Genomic DNA, 24564 nt, shown 5'->3' on the forward strand with positions numbered 1-24564 from the left:
ATGGACTTTTAGCAATGTGTCTCATAGTTACATTTGATTTGTTAGAAATGGCGCCTCTGGCTTATTTAGTCTATTGTTGGCCTTAATTGTGCAGTTGTTGAATTGTTGTGCTTGAAATGGAGCATGTGTTGGCTTTCTTGCGCAGAAAATGTCATAAATATTTGTACAGTTGTATGCATAACACCGGACTGCTTCGCAAAGCCAGGAATTTTGATCCCTGAAAATGCTACTACATTCAAGGATGTAATCTGTGCAATTTGAGAAATTTTAGCGGGTGCACTTAAAACACTTCAGCACTTACTCAACAAGTAACAGTAACATTAGAGGTAATGACATGGTATATGGTTTGACCAGCACCAGTAGGGAACCACTAATGTGCTGTTCAGCCTGATATGTAGTCCAGCAGAGCCTGGAGCCAGGGCTGTGTGCGTCAGGCAATAATAAATCCAAAAGACGTCTGAAACCCTGCACTTAGAGTTGTGTGACTTAATATTTACTACTACTACAGTAGTAGAATAATAAAGATTCTAGTGTCTCAAACTCAGCTGTATTTTCAGGAAAAAATTCTTTCAGTCTATTGTGTTGCTATAAATTCAATCTAACTTGGTCTCAAAATTGCAAAACTTTTTCCTGATACATTTACATTGACAACAACATATAGTATCCACGACTTGTGAAACCTAAAGCATTTGCTGGCTTGTTTCAGATGCTAATGAAAATATGCAGATATGGGTTTTACTCAGACAAGTATTGAAACAACCCAAACGGATCTGCTGTCCTCACTGCAGTTGTTCATGGATACGAGTTTCATGGGCGACAGGTGCTTGTTAGTTATGAGCCACATTATCTCTCAGTTTTCATAGCAGTCTTTGCAGAATGGGTACAGGATATGGGGTGATACCCCACCCCCCCCACCCCCACCACCACCACCACCACCACCCCAATCATCTCTTGTCAGTATCAGAGTGAGGTTTAGTGGCCCTGACAAGCCTGGGTGATTTCCCTGTCATTTTGATGGTCATCAGTTCGATTTGCTTAGGTTTCCGTGACTTCCTGGGGGACCGCATGGAACCCACAGTGATATCTTTCCTGTCATTTCCTCAGTCTTATGCAGTTTGCCCAGATAAGAGTTGCTAATATTAGCACTGCCCCATAACATGCCTTTCCACCCGTCTTGTCATTTTCCACTGTGGAAAAACCCACACCTGAATCAGGCTTTGTTCACGTAGAGATCAAATTTTGCTGGTTGTATTGGGCTGTGAGGTTGTTGTTCTCATGGAATTCAGTTACCTTACCACCTCCCACAAAGGTTACCTGATTACCTGAACATGTCCCATGTCAGTGTTTACAATGTTTTATGAGAGCTAGTGGAATAAAAACGTGGATGTTCCTTCCTGGCTTACATCATTACCACCCCGCTGCTCAGACCAGTTTGAGACGCTGCATGTTCATGATCACTGAAATGTACTGAAATGTGTTCCTGTGAGGAAGAATAACAAGTATCAGATAACACAGCAGTGTCTGTGTTTTCGAACCACAGCATGATGACTTTGTTTTTGCACTAGGTGTGTTTGTGTATTCCTCTCATACATATCAATACCCACGTACATGATCTACAGTGAGGTAATGGTCTGCTATTGAGCTAATATTTGATATGATTCATTTTACATTAAATGGAATGTATGAATTTTGAATGGCAATAGCTACAAACCAAGATTATCAATGCCAAAACAGCAACAATTTATAAAGAAAATTTTATTTCGAGTATTAAGAGTCCAGAGCCAAAAGAAATGATGTCTATTGCCACATCAATAGAAAACCTTTTTTTTTTTTTCTTCAGTGAAATGCTGCCAGAACTGGATGTTTTGCATTGCAGTTTCAGGGTCATTATCATCCATCTGTAACCATCATTTTCAACAACGCTATATGGATGTATGCCTTTGCAAAAAAAAATTAATTGCTTCTGTTATTGCCTTTGACCATGTTGAGGAGTTGAGAGTGAGTGTGCAGTTGCTAATGCTGGGATGGTTAACTTCCCTCAGTCTTGAATTGTGATTTGTCCTAACTGGGTTTTTGACATCTGTATTGATTGATCTTTGGTTCTGAATGGAAGGAGCCATATCTTTTGACTCTTAAATTTTCTCATACATATCGTAGGGGTGAGCGATCTGATGATCTGTGTGGATGATCTTACATTGGCATACAATCTGCTTTTCAGATGTCATTAAAAGGTGCTATATTTGATTTTAAAAGTTCAATCACAGCTAACCAGCCCGTTGTTAACCGTTAGCTTGCGACTTGTTCTGCACTGCAAGCTCGGTGAACTCGGCGTAGCGGCACATGTACCAGTTCTCCAGCTTATCAGAACAACAACTAGCGTCACCAGCTGTTGTCCAGTGTGACTGCACTTTCTAATTAAAACACGTACATGTAGCACGTCTTGAATAAAGAATAGTGCTGTCCCAACAAATACTCCATATGAACTAAGCAAAAAGTGTGATTGGTTGTGACACACTTCGTAAACGGAACACAGTATTGTGGGTGAAGAATAGCGGCGAGCAGAAGACTTATGAAAGAAGCATCAAAGCGGCAGAAAGGTGCAACTTCCGTTCATGACCTTCACAATAAAATCAGAGTGGAAACAGGATGCAGTTTGTGGATTGCGATTCTACCCAAAAAGACTGTCGTATGATCGGCCAGATTGGCCTGATCACCCACCCCCACATATTGGTTCCTCTTTGTACCCCCCTCCTTCACAGTGTCTGTGATTTTGATTGTATTAGTCTTTTCGTTGTATTAACCCTTACGCTGGGTTAGTCGGCTCATTGGAAACTGGTGCTACATCCGGCGCTTTATGCTATTACAGAAGTTTTTAATACCTTGTAGGAAGCACAGGGAATTTAATGTGATTGATTTAATGTTGTCAGAGTCTCACTCCTGATCACCTGTGATACAAAAAAAACCCTCCCATTTTGCATTATTGGCTGCAGAGCTTTTCAGGGATTGTTGTTTGAGCGTTGCTGTGACTAAGATGCAGCTCATGTGTGTTTCGTGTCTGAGGAGGTGTGTAAATATCATGACAGCTGCAGAGTGAGGAGCAGGAACCACTGGAGGGGTCTGGGCCCTGACAGAGCGAGGCAGGACTGTGGTGACAGTGAAGAGGATTAACAGCGATGGCTGACCCCTCTGTTTCTGACCTTTAGTTGGAGAAGCTGCAAGGATACCTCATTCTTTGTTCTTGGTTTCTTTATCCCAGTTTTGACTTGGTATTAACGCTCTGTTGGACCAATTATTCTGAGTCAGAGAGGAAGTTGTTGTCTTGGGGTCATTACCTGAGATGATTCCTTTTTCGAGACGACTTTGGGTACAGCATGATTCACTGCGTCTATCCATTTAAGCCCCTCTCCCCCTAAGTTTTTCCTGCTCCTGCCATTTGGTTTGTAGCTAAATTGGTAACAGATGAATCAGCCGGTTTCTGTCAATGTTTAAGCCTAGCTAATGGCTTATGTACTTAGCTGTTGTCTGTGCTGATGGTTATGTATATTTTGTTCATTACTCTTTTTCATTAGATCTGCCATTTAATGTTTTCATGCTCTTTGTGCTTGTGTCGTTACGTTCCAGTGCTTTGATGGTTTTTAGGTCTGTGTTTGTAACCTGACAGACTGTACGTGATGAAAACACTTTTGAGGAAAAAAAAAAAAAGAAGCTGTTAGTGGTTTTTCAGAAGGTGCTCACAGTATCAATCCTTGGTACAGACATCGTGCTGTGCAGTCTCTGTTAGAAACCCTTTCCTAGGAAACGTCCAACCTTTTGGGAAATATGTATAATTACAAGAGCTTTCAAGACAACGTAGCACTTTTTCTATTCTGACATGCTCTTATTTAAACATAATCATCCTCTCTGACATGAGCTGAGATTTAAAAACCTTAGAAACCTACTTTCTGCTCTGGTCGTGTGTAAGAACACTCCGCATTGAATAGTAACAACACTAATTGAACAGGGAGCACACAGCCATGAGTGTGTGTGTGTGTGTGTGTGTGTGTGTGTGTGTGTGTGTGGTCTTGCTTGTGGCGACGTGCCATGCGTGGGCTAATGTTACTGTGGGATAGTGAGACCTCGCTCTCGACTCCGCCGTCTTTGGTGCCGGCCTTGTATGCTATAGCCAGACACAGGAGACAGGGCCCTGGACATGAGCCCCCTCACAAGTTGCCAGAGGGGCCTGATATGTTGTGACAAAAATGCAACCCACTCTACTTGTCTCCTGGTCAGCCCCTGAACCATTTGTGAAAATGGAGGTGAGCCCACTATTTGTCAACTATTGTGAGGAGGTGGACAGTGCATGACTCAGCACTGTTTAGGACACTTTCTTCTGAGCCAGCGAGACAAACCATACCATTATTACTGCACCAATTTACAGAACAGATACGAGTACTGAATATCTTATCCAGTGGATCGATCTGAGCCACACTCAATAACCATTTATTTCTGACGTCTAGTATTGGCTTATTAAAGCAGTTACAGAAACAAGTACTACAGGTGATCATCATATGCACTGATAGATTTAAGCTAACTCTGGTACAATACATCAAATGTCAATATTTTATTAGCTTAAAGGAGCTAAGTTTTGCTGTTGCTACATAGCCAACGTTAGCATTAACAGGTGTTTACGTACTAATATAAAAGAAATGTTATGAGTTCAGCATCAAACTTTATTCCAGCTGTCTCCAGAGGTGGAAAGCAACACCAATGTTAACTCTTCTCTCTATCACGTCTTTTCTTCTAATGCAGTTAGCACGCTAACAAGCTAGCCCCAGCCCGTCTTGTCACTTCCTGATAGCGACTCTCTGTAGCCCCCAATCCGCCCTGAAGACGCAGCGCTGCTCAGAGGGCGTATTATAACTTCTTGTCTTGTAAACACAACAATGGCTGAAGCTCATGTCAAGCGGCAATCACCACCACCTTCTCCCAGCAAGAAACCACCAAAACTCACAAATAGCCACTTTAAAGTTCTACTCTATTGAATTTTTTGTAATAACAGTAGAAGTAATAACAGAGTGACCAAGCTAGAAGGACTTTGGCCAGAAAGGTGAACTGGAGCCGAAGGACAACTCTCACAAAGGTACAAAGTGTCTTCACTGTGATGAGAAATCGCTCTGGAAGGACTACACTCAGTGCAGCACTTCACAGGTCTGGGCTATGTGGGAGAGGAGACAGATGGAAGCTACTCTTGAGGAGAACAAAGGCACATGACAGCATGTCTGGAGTTTGCAGAAATTCATGTGAAATTTTCAAAGGGCATGAGCCAGAAGATGCTGTGGTCTGAATTAACGAAAAAGAATAGTCCAACTCTGTATCAAGATTACCACAGCCCATCACCTATCTAACACCAGCTCCTCTGTGAAGCATCAGACTGTGGGGTTTTTTTTCTTTAATGTGAAATATTAAAGTGAGCAAAGACCAGAGTCAAATCCAGGCAAAGCCTTGAGTAAAATCCATTTATTTGGGTGCTGATTTGACATTCAGCAGACAAAAATCCAAACCCTGACTTCAACTTTGTGCTTAGACAATATTTTATGGTTGCTCTGATAAGTACATATACCAGATTTCCTCCTCTGTGAGTGAATATTGCTAAGAAGATAATGAATATTTACAAGGACGTGCTACAGAATGAACACCTTTTCAGAGAGTTTTTTTTTTCCAGCCTGTTTCTGTCGTACTATCCCGTCACGCAACGTTTCCCAGGGAACCTGGAGGGTGGAGGATCATCAAATTGCCTTGAATTATCATTGCACACGTAAGCGTATGCCATCAGCTGCAGGGAGACTGTGTCACTGCCTGGCTAGTTCCGACACCAGCAGGATTTTCCTTGTGTCATTTGGCTCCTGTTTCCTGTCCACCCAGCTGCTATGTCACATCCATGCACAGTAAACAATTAAGAGGAACAAATAGTGAGAAACCTGAACTCTGAGTCACCCAACGGCAGAGAAACGTCAGAGCTAACAGCCATGAACGCACAGAGCGGGCCCATTCTCCTGGGTAATAAAACACAGCAGTGGCCACCTGTGTGACAGTGTGTGCTAATTGATCCTCAGTCTCTTTGCATAGGGCTCCTACGTAGACGTAAATCTTTACAGTGCTGGGAACAAAATGTGTTGTTTAACTTTCGGACACACCGGTTCTATAAATCTGATTGTCATTCTTCCTGTTCTCTGAATGCATGGTTTCTTCCATCAAGTGTGCTGTGAAAAAGATCATCCATGTTGTGAATGTGACCAGGAAACCATAGCACATTTCAGTGCTTAGTCATCTGTGTGAAAAGTAACCTTTGCAGTATCCTAGCACTGTTTCAGACTCTATCCACTTCCAAATAAAGTCATTATACAGGCAGTCTGTGATGGCAGTTACACATTTTTGTTGTATTGTGTTGCGTGTGTGTTGTTGTGGGGGGGGGAGGGGGGGGTGGGGGGGGTAATTCCAAGATGAATGCGCATTTGTGGCGGCGTAGAGATGCCTTTTTCATCCTTTGCTGGGACGCTCATCCGGAAAGGCACTTTGTTAGCCAATCGCATAGATGCAAGTGCTCATTCAAGCCCGTTCCTCCAACTGGACTTACTGGAATGTGTTTCACTGTCTCGTTGGTACACGCAACAACACACAACACAGCTCCACTGACGCAGTATTGTATTGTTTGAACATAGGGTAAATGTCTGTCTGAATGTGGCCTAAGGATAAATGTGACTGACAGTTGCCTCAGGCAGGTAGGAGTTATCAGAGGAGGAAACTGATTAATCTAAAAATGTGTTATTTTTTTTACTGTGTAATTTTTTTTCCCCAGCAATATGTTTTTTTCTATTTTGCAAAAAGTTCTTGTTCTAAATATGTTGTAGACGATGCTACAGAAAAACAGAGAAACTGCCTCTGTTGAATGTCTGACGTTGATGGAACATTATGAGGCAATTCTTTGAAAAACAAAGCAAAATAGTGAGGTGAATATTACTAGCATAAATAAATGAAAATGCCTAACGTTATCTTAGTAACCTGTCCATATTCTAAGCCCAGAAACACTAATCACATCACAATATAGCTGAATATTATGCAGCTGTAACTTTGAGAGGGGAAAAAAATAAATCTAACAACATTTTGGCCAAGACCTGATTTCAGTTCCAGGCTGTTTATGCAAATTGTTGGAGGACATCTGCCTCCATTGTTGCAGGAAATGTGGGGAAAATGGCAGCAAGTAATTAAAAAAAAAAAAAAAAGGTGCTTGCTCTTGCAAAAGCACTGCATCGGGTTGCTTGTTGTGGTGGAGCAGAGACAAAGGCATCAGTTTTATTTTATTTAGTTTATTTAGTTGCTGATTCTGCTGGATGCTACTTTAGCTGTCTGCAGTTCAATAAGTTGAAGCTCAGGCGTTTTCTTTCCAATGCTTTGCTGTGGTTTTCAGTCACTATCAAATTAGATATCATTTCTCCATTGTTATATTGTGATTGGTTGGTTGCAAAATATATTTTAGGTGTACAGGAAAAAAAACTTGAACCAACCTGAAGGAGGCACTATCCAGATTTCACTTTGTGTTTTGCATAACTCACAAATTAATTTAACTTTGTATTTCCCTAAAGTCATCTTACTTCATAAGCCTATTGTACTCATCCCCTGATCGCTTCTGCTAGCAGCTATATTTATCTAATTCCTTAAATCCAGCTTCTTTCATTCTACAGAGCCAAATGAAGCAGGGATTTCATTACGTGGGGGGTTTTTGATGGGCCCCTCGTGCAGCGGTATCAGTGACGCAGAGTATCTGTTCACTTGGCACATGCTGATCAAGTGATCAGCACTGTCGCTTTAAGGAATGATCCGCTCAGAATGAATGAGGACAGATGTTACAGAAGCGGTGAATACTTGCGAGCCCTGTTTATTGTGTCGCTGCACAAATAGTGTCTCTGTTTTGACTGTCAGTGGGCTGCTTTGTGATCTTTGAAAACGGGAGAGAACTCGAGGCTGTAATTGTCGCCAGCGCTGGAGCTCTGCAATTGAACTCCCACAACCTCATCTCCTCTCACATCGATCCGAGTATTAAGAGAGGGTGTACGGCATGTCGCTCTGTGAATGGGAGAGCGAGCCAGGGAGAGTATGAGGGGGAGGGAGCGAAGGGAGGGAGGGAGAGGGACTGTAGCGTAGTCGTGTATGTCAGCCTCAGAAGCTGCGTGGGTCGCTCAGCTCCCTCACGCCATTGTTGTTGTTGTGAAAAAAGGCAGAACAAAGGACTCCCCACGCTATGGAACCCTTATACCCTTGCCGGCTCAGCTGTGCCATGATCACACCCTGATGGAATGCTATTGAAATTAACCATATTAAGGAGCACAGCAGGCATTAACTGAGCCGGCACACAGTCAGTGGCAGAGGCAAGGAGGAAACTGAATAGCAAACTGAGGCATCATCCAAAGTCCTTTTCTCATTTTTGGTCCTGTTTTCTTGGGTTTCGCCCGCCTCCTTTTCCGGAGAGTGGCCACTGCTGATAAGGTTTCAGTCCCTTCTCTGAAGGTTTGGCGCGGACATCGCTGTGGCTTATTTGTTGAAGGGGTTGCTGTGGATACTGACGGTAGGGAGGCTGCACTGGAGCCAGAGGATAGAGTGAACGAGCCGCCTGCTGCAGAGAGTGCCGCTATGGAGCAGATGAGGCTGAACCAGGCGAAGCAAACATGAGATTCACGCCACACTTTCTGTGACGGCTACATCCAGCGCAAGAGACTCAGCCCCATCTGCTTGCATAGCTCCCGCTGCACTCCACGCCTCTTACCAGTTTGCTCCTGGATTTTTTTTTTTTTTTTTTTTTTTTTTTTTTTTTTTTTGTGCAGGAGTTTGATGGAAGTGGAGAAGGGTGTAAAGGATCAGATCAGCCAGATGTGTTAGTGTCGCAGGTCATGTGATTTCTCATGAGGGTTGGGTGAAGTGGTGGAGGGTCTGGTAGACCCTTGAGCATCTTTTCCTTTCTCTGTGACTGCGTGAATAGCGACGCCTGAATGAGAAAAAGCAATGCGGGCAACAGTAAGTAGCAGTCGGATCTTTTGCGAGCAAAATTTCCTTCCTATTTTTTGTTTTCATTAACATGCAGTGAATGTCACGGTGTAGATTTCAAATGTAGCTTCCAATGTAAAGATTGAATTAAAAAAGAGGTGGGCTGTTTTTCTTCACACAGAAGGGGGTTGGACAACAAACGTATACATGCACCCGACTGTGAAGTGCCTAGACTTTGATTCAAATCTCAAGATTTCCTCCCGTTTGGCGGCCTCCTGCACACCCACCCTCCCCTCTGCCCTCCCTCCTGCCCCGAGTCTCCTACTCCCACCCACCCCTCACCACCACCACTGCCACCATCCACACTTGCTGCTGACGCTGCTCGTGTGGGTGTGTATGAACATATGAGATTCTGTGTGTGGCAGTCAAAGGGCTCTTTCCTCTCCCTGCTGAGCACATGAATGGGAACAGAGTCAGAGATGGAGGTGCTGATGATTTCTGTGCTTGAAGAGAACCATAGCCAAAGCCCTTTGCCAGGGGAGTGTAGATTCTATGACAGCGACTTCCACAAGAGTGAGGTAACTGGTGCCCACACACAGTGCCGGGCAACAAAAACCTAGTTGTGTGTGTGTGTGTGTGTGTGTGTGTGTGTGTGTGTTGTTGTTGTTGTTGTTATTGTTGTTGTTGTGGCGTTGATAAGGATAAGGTTAAGAGAATGATGAATTGGAGGGTGAAGTTACCGGCTGTCTTGATTTTTTTATTAACATAATCAGACCTTTTGATTAAGTGAATGGAAAAAGAAAATACGTCTTCAGTTCAGTTAATCATTATTTTTCATTTATTTATTAGTCATCAGATGACATTAAAATGGATTGAAAAGTTTGTTTCTTGAGCAAAAATGCACTTTTTTTTTTTTTTTCTTCTTGCAAGGCTTCTTCATCTTCAATTCTGATGCTCACGTCTGTTTTAACGACAGAAGAAGCATGACTCAGTGCAGGGTAGCAGTGTGTACCTGATATTTCCATCAGTCATGGTGAAGTCTGTGAATGGTGTGAGACAAAAATAGTTTAGAATTGTTAAGTTAATGGTTAAAGCTTAAAACATTCATGTAAAGCCTGATAACTAAAGAGGAGGACAGCTGTTTCTCCACATAATAACAGGAATGGGTTGAAATTCTTCAGCACATTTTAATTTGAAATACTAACGCAATCAGTACTTTCAAACATAGATGCTAATTTTTATTTTTTATTTTTATTTTTCACTCTGTTAAAGTAAGGTTTAGATAACAATCACATTCTTTGCTGCCTAGATTTTTACTTATTTCATCTGCAACATCTGTCGAACCTTCCTGAAATCTAAGGTTATTCTTGTTTTTGAAAATGACTTTCGTAAACTACCACTTTTGGGGGGAAAAAAAGGTAAATTTCCATTGCAGGAACACAGACTTAAGAAGTTATCGAGCACACATAAAAATTCCAACCATTTCATCAGAATAAATTGAAAATGTGCACCTGTTATGAATATATTGTCATGTATGACAACAAAACCATAATTTCATGGGTTTAAGTTTAAGAGTTTTTTTTTTTGTTTTATTTTGTTAAATCCTTAACAATGATTAGCTGCAAGCAGGGGTTACATACTAAACTGATAGTTTTTTCGTTGTCATCCTGTTCCAGTTATTGGTGCATTTTAAGTCATTCACAAACTCTGTAATAGGATTTGTACGACCATGAGGAACTGATAATATATATTTACTGAAAAAATGAAACTGTGTTTACTCTACTATACCTCTTCTTATCAATCAGTCTGAGATACTCGGGATTGTTTGGCTTGGAACTGGCAGTGAAAGTTGATAAGAGCTGGGGAGAATAAGAGCTTGTGTATTGATTGTGTGTGTTACATTAAACACCCCCTCTCACACACGTGTGTACTCCAATATCCATGGATTCAATTATCCAGGTATGGCAGCGGTTATTGGTCTTTACATTTTGCCTTCGATATGAGAAAATTAATCTGTTGAAAAATGTATTTTTCTTTTGCAATTTAATACCTGTTTATCCCCCGGGATAAACTGAAGACCACAGTCCACACTAGAGAAAGGCTTGCCACCACCTCCGCCCCCCTCCCAGTCTTTTGCTCTCAGTTGATTACTCTTGATGGATTTTTGTCCAGAAAACAATTGGTATGAAGTATGAAGTTAAAGGTGAAGATTTTTTTTTTTTTGTTTGCTGCATATATTGTAAGCAGGCAGGTACCTGCCTCTGCCAGTGTCACCTGCATTTCAGGCTTTGCAGGATTTAAATATTTACTACTATGATTTCCATGGGACTGTATTGTCAGTGTTAACACCAAACTCCATCAGTGTAACACCAAACGCTGCTAGTGTTAAGACCATTGTGTTTTTCACAGGAATATCACTGAATGAGCCGTGGAAGAAAATTTATAGAAATCTTACAAGATCCTGAGTGTGTATATCACAGAGCGACTTGTACAAAAAGTTGTCCATGTACAAAAGGGTTCGGGCTTTGGCTTCGGTTTTAATGAGCTAGTTGCTGTAGAGCGAATGTAAAATTTAACTGTGACCGTCAAATGAAACGCCCCTTTGTGTCTCCACAGGTAATCCTGGTGCAGGTAAACCCAGGTGAGGCCTTCACTATTCGACGAGAGGATGGTCAGTTTCAGTGTATCACAGGTGAGAGAGCTGCTCATGTGTAACTTTTCAGTGTGACTGTGGATTTGGGTGCATGTTGTCTAATAATCCAGTTGTAAAACAAAAGCACGAAATATGAATTTTATAATGCATATAATGTATATAGATGTACTTGGACCTGTGTTCATTCATTAACCCATTCATGCAAGAAGAAAAGATTTTTAAAAGAAAAGATTTAAAATTTCTCCCTTGCAGCAATATAGTTTATATAATCACATTTATGAATCAGTTTTTAGAGTACACCCTTTCCACACATGTTTTACAAGGGCATTCAGTCAGTTATATACTACTAGCATATGTTTTTATACAGTTAAACCATATCCAAGCATATGGTTTCTATACGGACTAATTCCAAAAGCAACAAGATGAATGAAATGGTTTTATCTAGCTTCATTCAAGGGCATTTCCTAAAAGTGAAGACGGTGAAAATGAATAACAATATATTCAAAGTGGAGAGTGCTTCAGTGAGAGCAGACATGCACACATTCTCACTGTGTGAGTTTTAGGCCATTGTGACGGCCAGACAAATGGATTCTTGGCTACACCGCTGCCGAAAGTCCCCAGTAATGTATGGCTCATTTCACATGCTTAATCTTCTACTTGTACCCTGACATCGATGGAAAGCTATGAGACTTGTCTATATTAATTTATACAGCAAATGGGTAATGCAGTTTAAAGGAGTGTCACGATATGAATAACATTTTCCTAATACTGATGTATATCACAATATTATGCAAATAACGAAAAATGCAAAATCACATAAAGAGATTATCAAACTGATTTTCAGTGTAATAAATTGTTGTACTGTTATGCAAAACATCAGGCAGCTCTTCACACATGTAAAAGAAAAACTGAAATAACAGATGTTAACTATAATCCTGCTGGGAGTCATTGGTTTGGAAAAGATAATTTGGTCGTCTGTAAGAGCATCTGTAAGAATACAAAGAGATTGTATGTAAAGAAACATTTCCATAAACTTCAAAAGCACAAACCATAGCTGGAGAAGAGCTTTTTACTAGACATTACTGGTTTGCTGATTAATAAAATGCTAATGAACATGTCATTTTTTTTTCTCCCTCTAAAATTGACTTGCCTGTAAAAGACAACAAAATTCAAATGAGAGCTTAGACTGTCTGTGCCTGTATAAGCGATTATGATGAATCCGGAAGCTTTTTTAAGTTCAAGTTACTCACAGCCTCTCAAAGATTGTCATCTAACCACGAGTCTGGTAAAGGTTCTTGCATCTGACAGGAAATTTAATGTAAATAAGTCTGATCATGGTAGCAAGCGTAAGATTTTAACATGTCTAAGCAGAATGTGATGAGCAGAGCTAGATTTTTGTTTAGCCCCTTTTATTTCATTCACCCAAATTCATTCAGCTTTTTTCAGTGTGTGCAGTGAGAAAGGAGAGGGGGGTTGGCCAGGATGTACTCTGACGTGTTTTTTTTACAGAAATGACTACAGGATGGTCTCATAGCTTCCTGGTTGTTCAATGACATAATTGCATTTTATGGTTCCAGCCCATAGAGAACAGGAAAGCTAGGGAGAATGTGTCACATGTATGCTTTAACAAAATTAGTTGTAGCTGATGCATTCAAGGGATAACAACGGACTAGAACATGTTGACAAACCCCAGTAACAGTAACTGCGATGTTTATCAGTTTTTCTTACAACACTTCCACAAGAACAGAATGTGTCACTCTTACATTTCTTTTCTGTACTGTCTTTCTAGTAATCAAAAAAACCCAGTCATTTTTGCCCTCCTCTGTCTTCCTGTTTAATTTGACAGCTGATAAAATGAACTACGCACCGACAGACTATCATAATGTAAAATAAACATATGGTATAATCGCAGTGTGTCGGTAGAGGAGCAAGGGCAAAACGGCAGTGTTGGAGTAGGATGTGTTACACATTCTTATTTGTCCTGATGGCTTGTCATTTCCTTTTCCTCAATTGTTTGCGATTGCGTTGGCTTTGTGACAGCAACAATGAAGTCTGGCTCCAACACGTCGCTGACATTGTGAACGGAAGACAGCTGGAGTAGTTGTAGGAGGCAGAGCTGTGGGCCCATAATTGTAAACGATTATGATAAAATGCAGTTGCCCGGGGGAAAACATTGATCTGAAAATGATTTGCTTTGTTTTGGCTTGCTCCACGGACACCCCTCCGTGTATTGACATTTCTGTGAGCTCACAGCCGCTCTTTCTTTTATTTATTTATTTTTTTTTTTCTCTTAAATTTTCAATTTAATTTGATAAAGAAAAATAAAAGGTGTCAGCATGATAAAGCTTTGTGAGTGGATGTTTACTACCGGCCACAGCAGGCAGGCGCTCTACATCGTAGCATAAATCTAATGACCCATGTATAGACTAGTGCTCAATGTCTCACTGTTGAAAGGTATTTTCTTGTCTGTTGCCTTTGACTACGACTTGTGACGTATATGAATAACAATGGGACAATGGGCCTGTGCAATAGGCCTCAGGCATCCAGGTTTAGATGACAAAGGAGAAAGTGTGTGTGAGAAAGCAGTGATATAAAGTGATGTTGCCCAGGCAGGATCATACAGTTTGCTCACGCAGAGACTCTTCTCCCCACTCCTGTCTGACTGAGCTCCCACACCGGCCCCCCATTATGAGCTGAGTAAACCTTCCTAATAGGGAGCGAGCATACATAGACTCTCCATCAGAGGAGAAACAAAGAGCTGAGAGGTGCCACATAGATCAGTGTGACTGCTACTAACTGGCCTGTCACAGGGTGCGCTCATCTCTCTGTGACGTGAATAGAGGGATGACTCACCGCTTGCGGTGCAAGGAGGGAGGAAGAAGATTGTGTGTGTGTGTTTTTTTGCATGCGGGACTGCATGCATGTATGCGTATACGGTTGGTTGGTTTTATTTGTTGTGTGCTCATAACAACAGACTATGCCTGTTCTCTTAAGTTTCTGTTGTGCATATTCCTGCTTTCAGCTCTAACCCCAGTACGTACTGACAGGGACAGCGTGACACTTCCAAAGCCAGGATGATCTGGTTTACATGTGTTTTTTCCATCCCACACCGATTTGTGTATTCAGTCATGTATTTTTAGCAGCTGGATGTGCGTAATTGCTGCGTGTTAGCGCATGACAGTTTGTTTAATACAAACAGGCATTCTTAAAAAAATGCAGTTTATAGAGGGCATTTGCCTTGGAGGAGGGGCTTTTAGAGAGGGCGGCTAATTAGAGTGGCCATTCAGCATCTTCCTGCTCACTATCGTCCTCGCCATGAGGGCAGTTCTGTATGCGAGTGGACATGCCATCATAGCGACAACCAGAACCCCCAGAGATCCCAGGGTCGGCCTTTCTCAGTGTCTGCCACTGCAGATTTGAAGGCTGTATCTCTGGCACCGAGCGATAGACCAGGTGACTGATGATGTAAGTCGGCATCAGGACCATTGGGTTGATTAGATCCACTTCTTTATCTGACTTAGTCTGTCGGTGATTCACATCACTTTGGATGATTCAGTCTGTGCTTGATGGCTGAAAGCACGGTCTAGTTCAGCTGGGCTTATTGAGCCTGATAGAGATGTGCCTGCTCCCACAAAAGCCAAGACAGCCATTCTGGCATCACAACAGGGAGCTAAAGAGAGGGTGAGTGAGTGAGTGAGTGAGTGAGTGAGTGTGTGTGTGTGTGTGTGTGTGTGTGTGTGTGTGTTTGCACGTCAGTATGTGCCTGCATACACCTGGCTCAGTTTGTAGCCATGTTGCCTTTGTCCTCTCCCTTTTCTCTCTATGAGACACTGGTTGGTCAGCCGGCCCATGTGTCTACTTGTCCCTTATCTCTGATGCCATAGCTGTGAAACACCTCGCGTCATTCCTGATGGTGCTGCAGATGTGTTCTCTGTGTTTTCTATCAGAGGGACTTGAGGCTGTCACATCCCCTGTGTCTGAAACTGAGCAGCCAGGATGTGCACTGTTGAGCATCTCATCTGACACTATGGTGAGGGAGTGTCCGTATTGTCAATACACTAGTATAATCTAAGAGAAATTCCCCTGGAATGTACTTTTAGGAAGCACTCACTGACAGAGTGAAAACAGTGCAAGTGGTGTCATCAAGTTGAACTGCTTAAAACCGTTGCTCAGAAAGAAGTAGATCATACTTTATTTTGTCCAACTACACTGGAAGGCAATACTTGTATATACCTGATCTGTATGGCCATACTGGAAGGCAAGGTGAAATGCTTGCTCTCATAGAGAGGTGGGAGATGAATATTGTTTAAATATGGGAATAACACATCTTCAGACAGTCTCTCCAGGAAGGTGTTCATATTATAGCACTCACCACAAATGGTTCTTGTAATAAATTAAGAAAAGAGGTCTTTCTCAGCTCCAGTCTCTCCAGTGGCCAGTCTTGGTGTCATTGTCGGTTTTTGAAAGTTCAACATGGTTGAACACATGCAGGCCCCAACCCAAGCAGTTTTACTTGACTGTTCTGCTGCCTTTGGAAGTAAGGGGGGATGTGGGGACAGTGCCGTATCAGTACTGGAAATATCTACATCACAACTCTCAACTGACCTACATTTAAGATGCAAAATCACCCCTACCTGAAACCTTTTGTACCAGAATTGTCTTTTGGATAAATGGTATGATCTCTAAATGACTCATATCTGGTTATCACTTACAGACAGTTAGGGTTAGCTAAATGGTTGTTGGTAAAGTTAGTGAATATCAATAGAAAATATATCAGATCATCTCCCCAGAACCACATCCCTCCTTTACTCATCCTGTCACTCATGATCTTCTTTGATACCCCGTCCCTCCTCCTCCCTGTTCTCACTTCCCACCCCTCTGTTTATTTATTTTACACAATAGCTGGTGAGGGGGCAGCAAGGACTCGTAGCCATCATGGAAGAGTAGGCTTGCATTGGGGGACTAGTGGCACAGGCATTGTGCTTCCAGTGGTCACTCCATTATTTTAGCCTGGAATACAGCATATAAAATTGCATGGGCTCGTGTGATCGTATCCATTAGGATTAAAACCATGTGCACCGTAGTGGTATGGCTGCATGTTTCCTCACCCCTCAGCACCTTTTCCCAAACAAAGCCCATCACATATGGTTCGCATAATTGGGCTGCAAACATCAGACACATTAACCACATTAGCACGCTATTTTTATACTCGCAGCCCCTCCCCCACCCCCACCCTAACTCGCAGGACATGTACACAAACATGCGAGCGTGGACGCACACACAGGCGCGGTTCATTCACAGCTTCTGCAGTGAGTAGCTCTGAGAATGACTGAGCTTGTGACTCATTCTCCCATCGCTGCGTTGATACCAAGGGGAGAGGGAGAAAGGCTACAGAGGATGATAGAAGATGATGTGAGGGAGGGGTGTTCCAACAAACCTCTTGTTTCCTTTTCTTTTCTAAGTTCAGTCAGGGGTGGGATGTTCAGGGAAGGGTGATTTCATGTCCACTCAGCTGTTTTTTTTGTCTTTGTTGAATTATCAACAACACTGGGTTTGTGAGGTTAGCTTCTTGTAACAGGAGGAGACAGTGGTTTTAGAGTGGAATCATCATTTCCTGAACGGAGCCAAATAATTCATTATTGAAAAGAAAAAAAATCCGGCCCCTGTGGTCATGGCCCCTCTCTTGTTCTGGGTTTGTCTGGCTGAGAGCAGCAGCAGCAGCAGCAGCAGCAGCAGCAGCAGCAGCAGCGTGTGATGTTCTGTAATAAGCACAGCCATGAAGGTTACTGATTCCCCCCCCCCTGTAAACATCACTCATGCCGGTGGGGTTGCGGATCCATGCGGATGCCTTGAAATATCAGGAAGTGAGATAAAGTTTGCTAACGCCTAAAAAAAAAAGAAAAAAAGAAAAAAAAAAAGCTGTTCTAATTAAATCGTTGCATTGTTTACTGTACAGCTTCCTCCCTCTGGCTCTGGTTTGCGCGCCGATCAACAGAAACAGCCCTTTTCCCTCTTTTTTTCCCTCTTGCCTCCCTTCCTCTATCTGCCTGGATGGGTGGTGTTTGGAAGCTAACAGGCATGTTTGTGGAGTGGCAGCCTGGCCCTGGTTCCGTAATCTACTAATTGCAAATCATTGCAAATTACTACCCTGTTAATTGATGGAAGATCTTTCCTGTGTGCTGGAAAATGTGCCATGCCATGCAAAAAAACAAAAACATTTGCCAAAGTGTCATCACTAAAAATCAAGGTTTAATTCTGCTTCTTTTTTTTCTTTTTTTCATTGACAGTTCAGTGTTTAGCCTCTTTCCCTTGCTTGGTTGTAATTATTAACTTATGTCAATGAATCTGCTTGCCTTCCCTTGCTCATCCTCTTTATTTGTGGAGAAAGACAATTTATTAACTGTGATTAATAATCAAGCCTGCTCCATCTTTATAGGCTCACAGTTAATCATGTTGCCATTGAGAGCTTATTGAGAGCTCCCATATGAAACCACACTGTCTCCTTCTACCTGTCTCGCGCTTGCCCTCTCTTTATTTTTTTTATTTTTTTTACACCCTTGCTTTAACCCAGCCAGCCTCTAGCTCGCTTGTCATCTCTGCTTTTTTTTTTATTCTCCGGATCTAATTGAGGGTTCATTTGTACATCCGATTAAACCTGACAGTTTGCTTGGATTGTTGCCGTTATTTCAGAGCCACGTCTGCCAAGTTTCCTCTGTTTGCGGTGAGCCTTAGAAGACCTGTGTGAAGTCCCACTTGAGTTTCTTTGTTATGATCTCCTATCCATTTTCAGAGGAAACAGGTTGGTGTTCAAAGTGGCCTTTACCACCCCTTGCGCATCTGTGAATGTACGTGTGTTGACATGCGGCCTGGCCTTTGATAAGTCTCTCCCTCTGCTTTTTCACCCAACCTAAATAGTTACCCCCCCCCCCTGACTCAGAATGAGCTGCACCGGTTAAGATCCTGTCGGCCTGCCACAGGAAGCAGGGAGGTGAATACGGGTTATGTGATGTTGACAGGAGATGATGGTGCTCCCAAAGTGTTGCCTGGCCTCTGTTTACACAGCCAGAATGGGCAGCTTGTTTGTGGCTATTCTTGGCCCGGTGGCAGCCTGCCGTTTTGTGGAGGAGGACTGATGTTTTTCCCGTGGCTGCTTCCTCCTGAAGGCTGGTACTCCACAGCCACGTCAGCACAACCAATGCTCCAGTTGACTCAGGGGAGGGGAGGGGGATGTGGCCTTTTCTATCTGATCTCTGTCAGCACTCGTGCGTCAGTCTGATGTAAAAGAGTGGGTGTCCCCCCCTCTCCTCTCTCTCTTTCTCACTGCCTTAGATGTGTGTGGCTCCCTCACCCTACCTCCCTCACCCTGTGCTTTCTGCTGGTCCTCCTCTCCCGTACGCTCTCCCAAGTCGGTGCACACAAAGCCCTTCACTCTAAACGGGCAAACAATGACATATAGACCGCTAATGTGATTCATTAGATCTCCTGTTAGTCAGCAGCAGCGGCACTAACTGGAGTTGCCTTCATCAGTCATCGCGCAGGTGCACAGCAGCACCTGGCATAAAGCATGAAATAATTCATCAGTCTTGAAAGTGAGTGGAGTTAACACTGCACACTTTGAACTCCCACTCAAATGATATAGTAATCTGAAATCAATGGGAGCTGAGCCAGGGTGACTGCTTTCATTCACACTGAGCTTTCCCATGCTCCCTGGATTGAGATTTTTGTCCTCACATACACGATGCGCGAGGAACAAAAAGGTAGGGAAATTCACAGCCAGGTCGGGAAATGACTCACTTCCTATCACTCCGCTGGCTCTTTGCCCTTTTGCTTTCAGTATATGAGGCCTACCTGCTATCTGTCTTGTCCAGTGAAGTTTATTAGCAGGTAGACTAAAGCAGTATGTTCCCAATGATTTTTTACACCAATGGAAAGTAATACATTGTGGGACTGTCTGGCATTAGATTGGAACAATTATTAAGTCTGAAGAAAAGTGCATCTTGTAGCCCACAGTAGACAGTAACTAGTGCTATGATGATGAAGTTTTGACAAATAACTGCTTGGCTAATTTATTTTGAAATGTGCACGTTGTTTTTATTTGTTTGAAATGTAATCCAGTTTTAATATCTAATCCAAACCTGTCCCAACCTGATCCCTGTTAACATTTATGTTTCTGAGATGATTGATTTTATTATGTTGATGCTAATACAAATACATTACATTGTAATCACAGAACATCAAGTGAAACCATAATGGCATCAACAGTGTGGTTGTGATACCTGCACGGAGCCATGAAATGAGCAGCAGCTTGAATAATAGCATTTGATGCCTACCTGGGAGACTAATACTACTGTATTTCCCATAGCTCCTTCACAATAAGATCTTCAATTAGGATTTTATTGTGAAGGAGTTACAGGAAGGATTGACTGGTGGAAATTTAAATATTAAACAGCAGACATAAACCTAACCAAATAAACCTGAAACCCTGTCAGTGTAGAGAGCGAGAGTTTGCATTAGCACAACCACCAACACTGTGTCAGCCACTGCCAGTTGCGAGCTAACAAACAACATGAAAAATGCTAACCACGCTAACTGTTCTGATACATCTCCTAGTCTCCCGATTTTGGTCACAACAGACTTCTCATCTGAATCTGTGTCTGACGGTCAACCTAGCGCAGGCAGCGTTGGTGAGCAGGGCACAAGGTCTGATCGAGATTTCTCAATGGTGAAGTAAGCGTGGATATGCCTTCAGCTCCAGTTTTCCTTTTTTTTTTTTTTTTTTTATGTTGGAAAAGCATGTTAAACAAAATATTAATCATAGCAGAATATTTTCACATAGTTTAAAACATGTCTGGAGAGGAACTTTAACACAGTTGGTACAGCTTCAAAAGGATGTAGGCGAACAGATCAGAAAACAGTGTGGCGGCTGAAAGCAAGAACAGGAAAGCAAGAGTGGAAGAAATCTGCAAACTACAGATACTCTAAAATTACACAAGGTACAAAAATACCAAAAGCATAATGTGGCAAAACAAGATGACTTGGCTGAGAGTGGAAACTATCATCATTTAGCCCTACAGTATTGTCAGTCAAGATACTCACACCCTGTTGTGAGGCCGCTGTCGAACCATACGGTCATGGCATGGTTATAGCGTGGTACATTGGGCCAGTGGGATAAGGCCGTAACATACAATATTTTTCCGCAGCACTTGATAACATTAAAGCATTTAAAGAACTTTTTCAGTGCAGTGCACCACGACTTTTAACTACATATCCACCTGTAGCTATATCGCCTTGTAAACATAGCTTGTCTCTGTTTTGAGCTGTTGCGTCCAGCAGTAAATTTTGGGCCCAGAGTCATTCTGTGTTGAGGTGTGCACTCAGTTGTTAGTTTATTACACCGAGAGAAAACGAATGCAGTCTAATCCACCAGCGCTTCAATAAATCCTCCCTTCATGAAGGTTATAAAGAAACTGTTTTAGGAGGGTGTTGATTCAACTATATGATCATTTTGAAGCTTGTAGTTTATGGCGCTGTGAATGGAACTATGTGACACTGAGAGGTGTTTCTAATATTTAGTCCACCTTCAATAAAAATGGGGTAGACAAAATATTAAATGAGGTTTTATATTTGGACACAATACAGTACAACAGTGCGACAAATGTCAACCTCCAGAAAGATCATAAAGAAGGAATCAACACTTCAAAGTTTCAACAATAACTCACTTTTATAACCTTCAGCGGCGCCATTTAATGCAGGGCAATTGAGACTGCTTTAGTTTTAGCTCGGTGTACATAACAAACTGGCAGTTGCCCATATATCAATGCTCACTTGCTGTTTCTCTCCACTGAGAGGTGGAGCCTGGACTTCAGCACCTGAAGGGGTGGTGCTAGGGGCTAGAAGTGGGAGGGTTCAACGTATCATTACGCAGGCCAGCCTCTGTAGACGTGGGCCCATCATGGCTGGTCATTCAGATGTGCCTTCTCTCTGCTTCCGCCAGCCTTGACAAAATGAAGGAAAACTCTTCCTCGAGCAGGCTGCTGGGAGGTCAGTGTGTATGTGTTGTGGATCTCTTTTTTTTTTTTTCTTTTTTTTTTTTTTTTTGCTCTCCTGCATGACATCTGGCGTTGGGGCCCTAGTGTTTATGTCTTTGGTTTGTAAGAAGAGAAATGTGCGAATATGCAAACTTGGCACAGAGGTCCCTCTCTCTTTCTCTCTCTCAAGCTTTCTGCTGAGCTGTCACTTCTCAGAGCTGAGCTAAGCCGCTGCACTGGCCCCCACTACAGAGACACGCAGGAAACTTTGTTGTTTCTCAGCACTTTTGTAAAGTGGTCTTCTAGCATTTGCCAGTATTTTATAGGAAAAAAAAATGCATTTCTCCGCCTTTTCTTACTCATAGATATTAAAAAGAAATTGAGTAGTCATTGAAAATGCAGCTAGTGTGGGGATTTTACCCTGCAGAGACAATATTTTACAGTGGCTTGAGTGAAAACCTGCCAAGGTTCATATGCCATAGGTGGCAGAATGGAAAGAGTTATTGCGGTTGTCTTGGGTTACAGAAGTAAAAGTCCATTTATGATCTGGATAGAAGGTTTGTGGTGACTGTCAGTCACTGTCAAGGCTTTGCATGGACAGCACAATGATACAGAAGATGAGCGACTGCACTGAAATAAATCTCTTTGATTAAAAACTCAAAGGTCCTGACAGATGAGTGTGTACATAAAAACATTGTGAGAAAAGTCAATTTTGATTTAAGTTAAAATTCTCTTGCACGTTTGGGATTTTGGGTCAATTTTGGTTCAATTTATGTGCGTTTTTAAAAAAAAATTTTATATGGTCTGAATTTCTACAGTTCTGGTTTGTGCATCTGGCTGACATCTTCTCCATAGCAACAGCAGCTGAGACTCCTGGGTACTCTAGTGTTTAGAGTCAATTGCTGTACCAAGGAAAAGCTTTTTTCTCTGAAATATGTGTAACTGATGGTTTTAAAATAAAACCTTGTAACAGTTACTACAACTACTGCGAGTTGCATTGAGGATATCTTAAATAAAAGATAAAATAAAAATTTCAAATATTGCTTTAAAAGTTGCTCAGTTTTATGCGTGTGTGTGTGTGTGTGCGAGAGAGATATTTGTTGATGTATGAAAACATTTGTCAGCTGTTGAGCTCAGGTTGGAGCTCGGATGAATGGGGTCGGAGTGGGGCTGAACTACTGTAACTCTCTCGGCACATTCAGCACAGATGAAACAGCTGCGTGCCCCGTGGGAAAGTGTTTGATCCTGCTTCTTCTTCTTCCCCCACAGGTCCTGCTCAGGTTCCCATGATGTCTCCAAATGGTTCAGTGCCTCCAATCTATGTGCCTCCTGGATACGTTTCACAGGTATTCATTCTGCACTCTTTCCAGTCCACCGTCTCTGATTGGCATCTCGTTGAGCTCTTTGACAACTTTGCTCCCTGCGCTCTTGTTTGTTTCCCCGTAGATCATAGAGGAGAACGGAGTGCGGCGGGTTCTGGTTTTACCTCAGCAGCCAGAGTTCCACCCAGGGGGGCACTCCCCTCTCCACCACCCTCCACCTCCACCCCACGCCCACCTGCCTGCCTTCATCCCACACCCTGCCATGATGCCCCCGCCACCACACCTGTACACGGGCATGCCGGGGGGCGTGGGCGACATGAGTTCTCAGTACATCTCCCAGTACCATCCAGCTCATATCTACTCAGAGCAGGGTGAGTTGGAGCTAGCCGTGTCTGGCCTGTGTTGTTATATTAAGATGTTATTTGTTGTTGTCAGCACTGTATTTGCACAGTCTAGTTATACAGTCAAGGCCGGAGTTAAACTGTTGAGTCTCTATGTCTCCCTACTGCCCTGTTTTATTTGTATGTTCTTCTCGCAGTAACTTGCTTCTATGACTGTCTTTTTTTTTTTTTTTTTGTTCCCCTGTTTGTGTCAACACAAACTCACGAGTGTTGCCTTTTCGTTCCCTCAGTCTCTGCAGATTCTCACTCCCAACACGGACGCCCACCGTTTGTTCACCGAGACGACAGAACAAGCAAAACATACGAGCGTCTGCAGAAGAAACTGAAGGAGCGTCAGGGAGGCGGAGGAGGGGGGCAGGTGAAGGACAGCCCTCCCCTTTCGCCACAGAAGACTTGCAGTAGCCCCCCGACCGTGGACATTCACAATGGCGTCGGAGGGAAAGGGCTGGAGGCAGAGCAGGCGCAGCTCAGCCAAGCGGTGGCCGGCCCTGACAAGCAGGCAGGCAGGGGGAAGAATGGAGAGTCGGGAGGTAAGGAGGTTAAGGGGGGTGGGGGTGGGGGGGCAAATTTACAGTCAGGCTGACAGACAGTATTTTCCGGATGTGAGGAGAGCGCTGTGTTGTGTTTAGGTGCTGAGAATAGTGCCTCATTAGCTGCAGCAGCTGGTGGCAGTGAGGGATCAGCAACACGGCCAACATTACTCTTGATTACATGAACTCTGACTGCTCATTAATCATGGAGTTTAACACTGCTTCTTGGCGACACCAGTGCATAATTAAGGAATTATTGTCAATTTTGAAAGTGGAGGAAAAAATAATTTCACCTTATGACCTCATGAAGATCACAGAAATGTATGAACACTGAAATATGAGCAATCTACCATGAAAACATACTGGGCTGATTAAAAAAATAACAGCATGAATTTTTTGTTGTTGCCTTTGATTATTCCTAAAGAAGGAGAAGGAAGATGGTGTGTTCTATTAGAGGCGAGTATATAAAGGTACATAATTAGTAAACAAACTTTGAAAGGTCTATGACTGAGGCTGCACCGTCACAGTGCACTGGATTCAGGTCTATTGAGGCTAATTTCTACCATTACTTTTTCCAAGATGGATCTGTAGCTGTGAATTTAGAAAGAAATTTCA

At 42.7% G+C, this 24564-nt stretch overlaps 1 protein-coding gene across 1 annotated transcript in view; it reads left to right on the plus strand.

Annotated features, from left to right (window-relative positions):
• The window catches only part of fndc3a (fibronectin type III domain containing 3A), a 47427-nt gene that overhangs the window by 3562 nt on the left and 19301 nt on the right, over window positions 1-24564 (plus strand). The window contains exons 3-6 of the mRNA XM_022748899.1: window positions 11632-11707; window positions 22966-23042; window positions 23143-23389; window positions 23650-23949. Of these exons, the coding sequence (XP_022604620.1) occupies window positions 11632-11707; window positions 22966-23042; window positions 23143-23389; window positions 23650-23949 (700 nt within the window). The remainder of the gene's footprint in view (window positions 1-11631; window positions 11708-22965; window positions 23043-23142; window positions 23390-23649; window positions 23950-24564) is intronic.

This window comes from Seriola dumerili, unplaced genomic scaffold (genome assembly GCF_002260705.1).
Source record: "Seriola dumerili isolate Sdu_G_001 unplaced genomic scaffold, Sdu_1.0 BDQW01000134.1, whole genome shotgun sequence".
In the NCBI taxonomy this organism is placed as follows: Eukaryota; Metazoa; Chordata; class Actinopteri; order Carangiformes; family Carangidae; genus Seriola; species Seriola dumerili.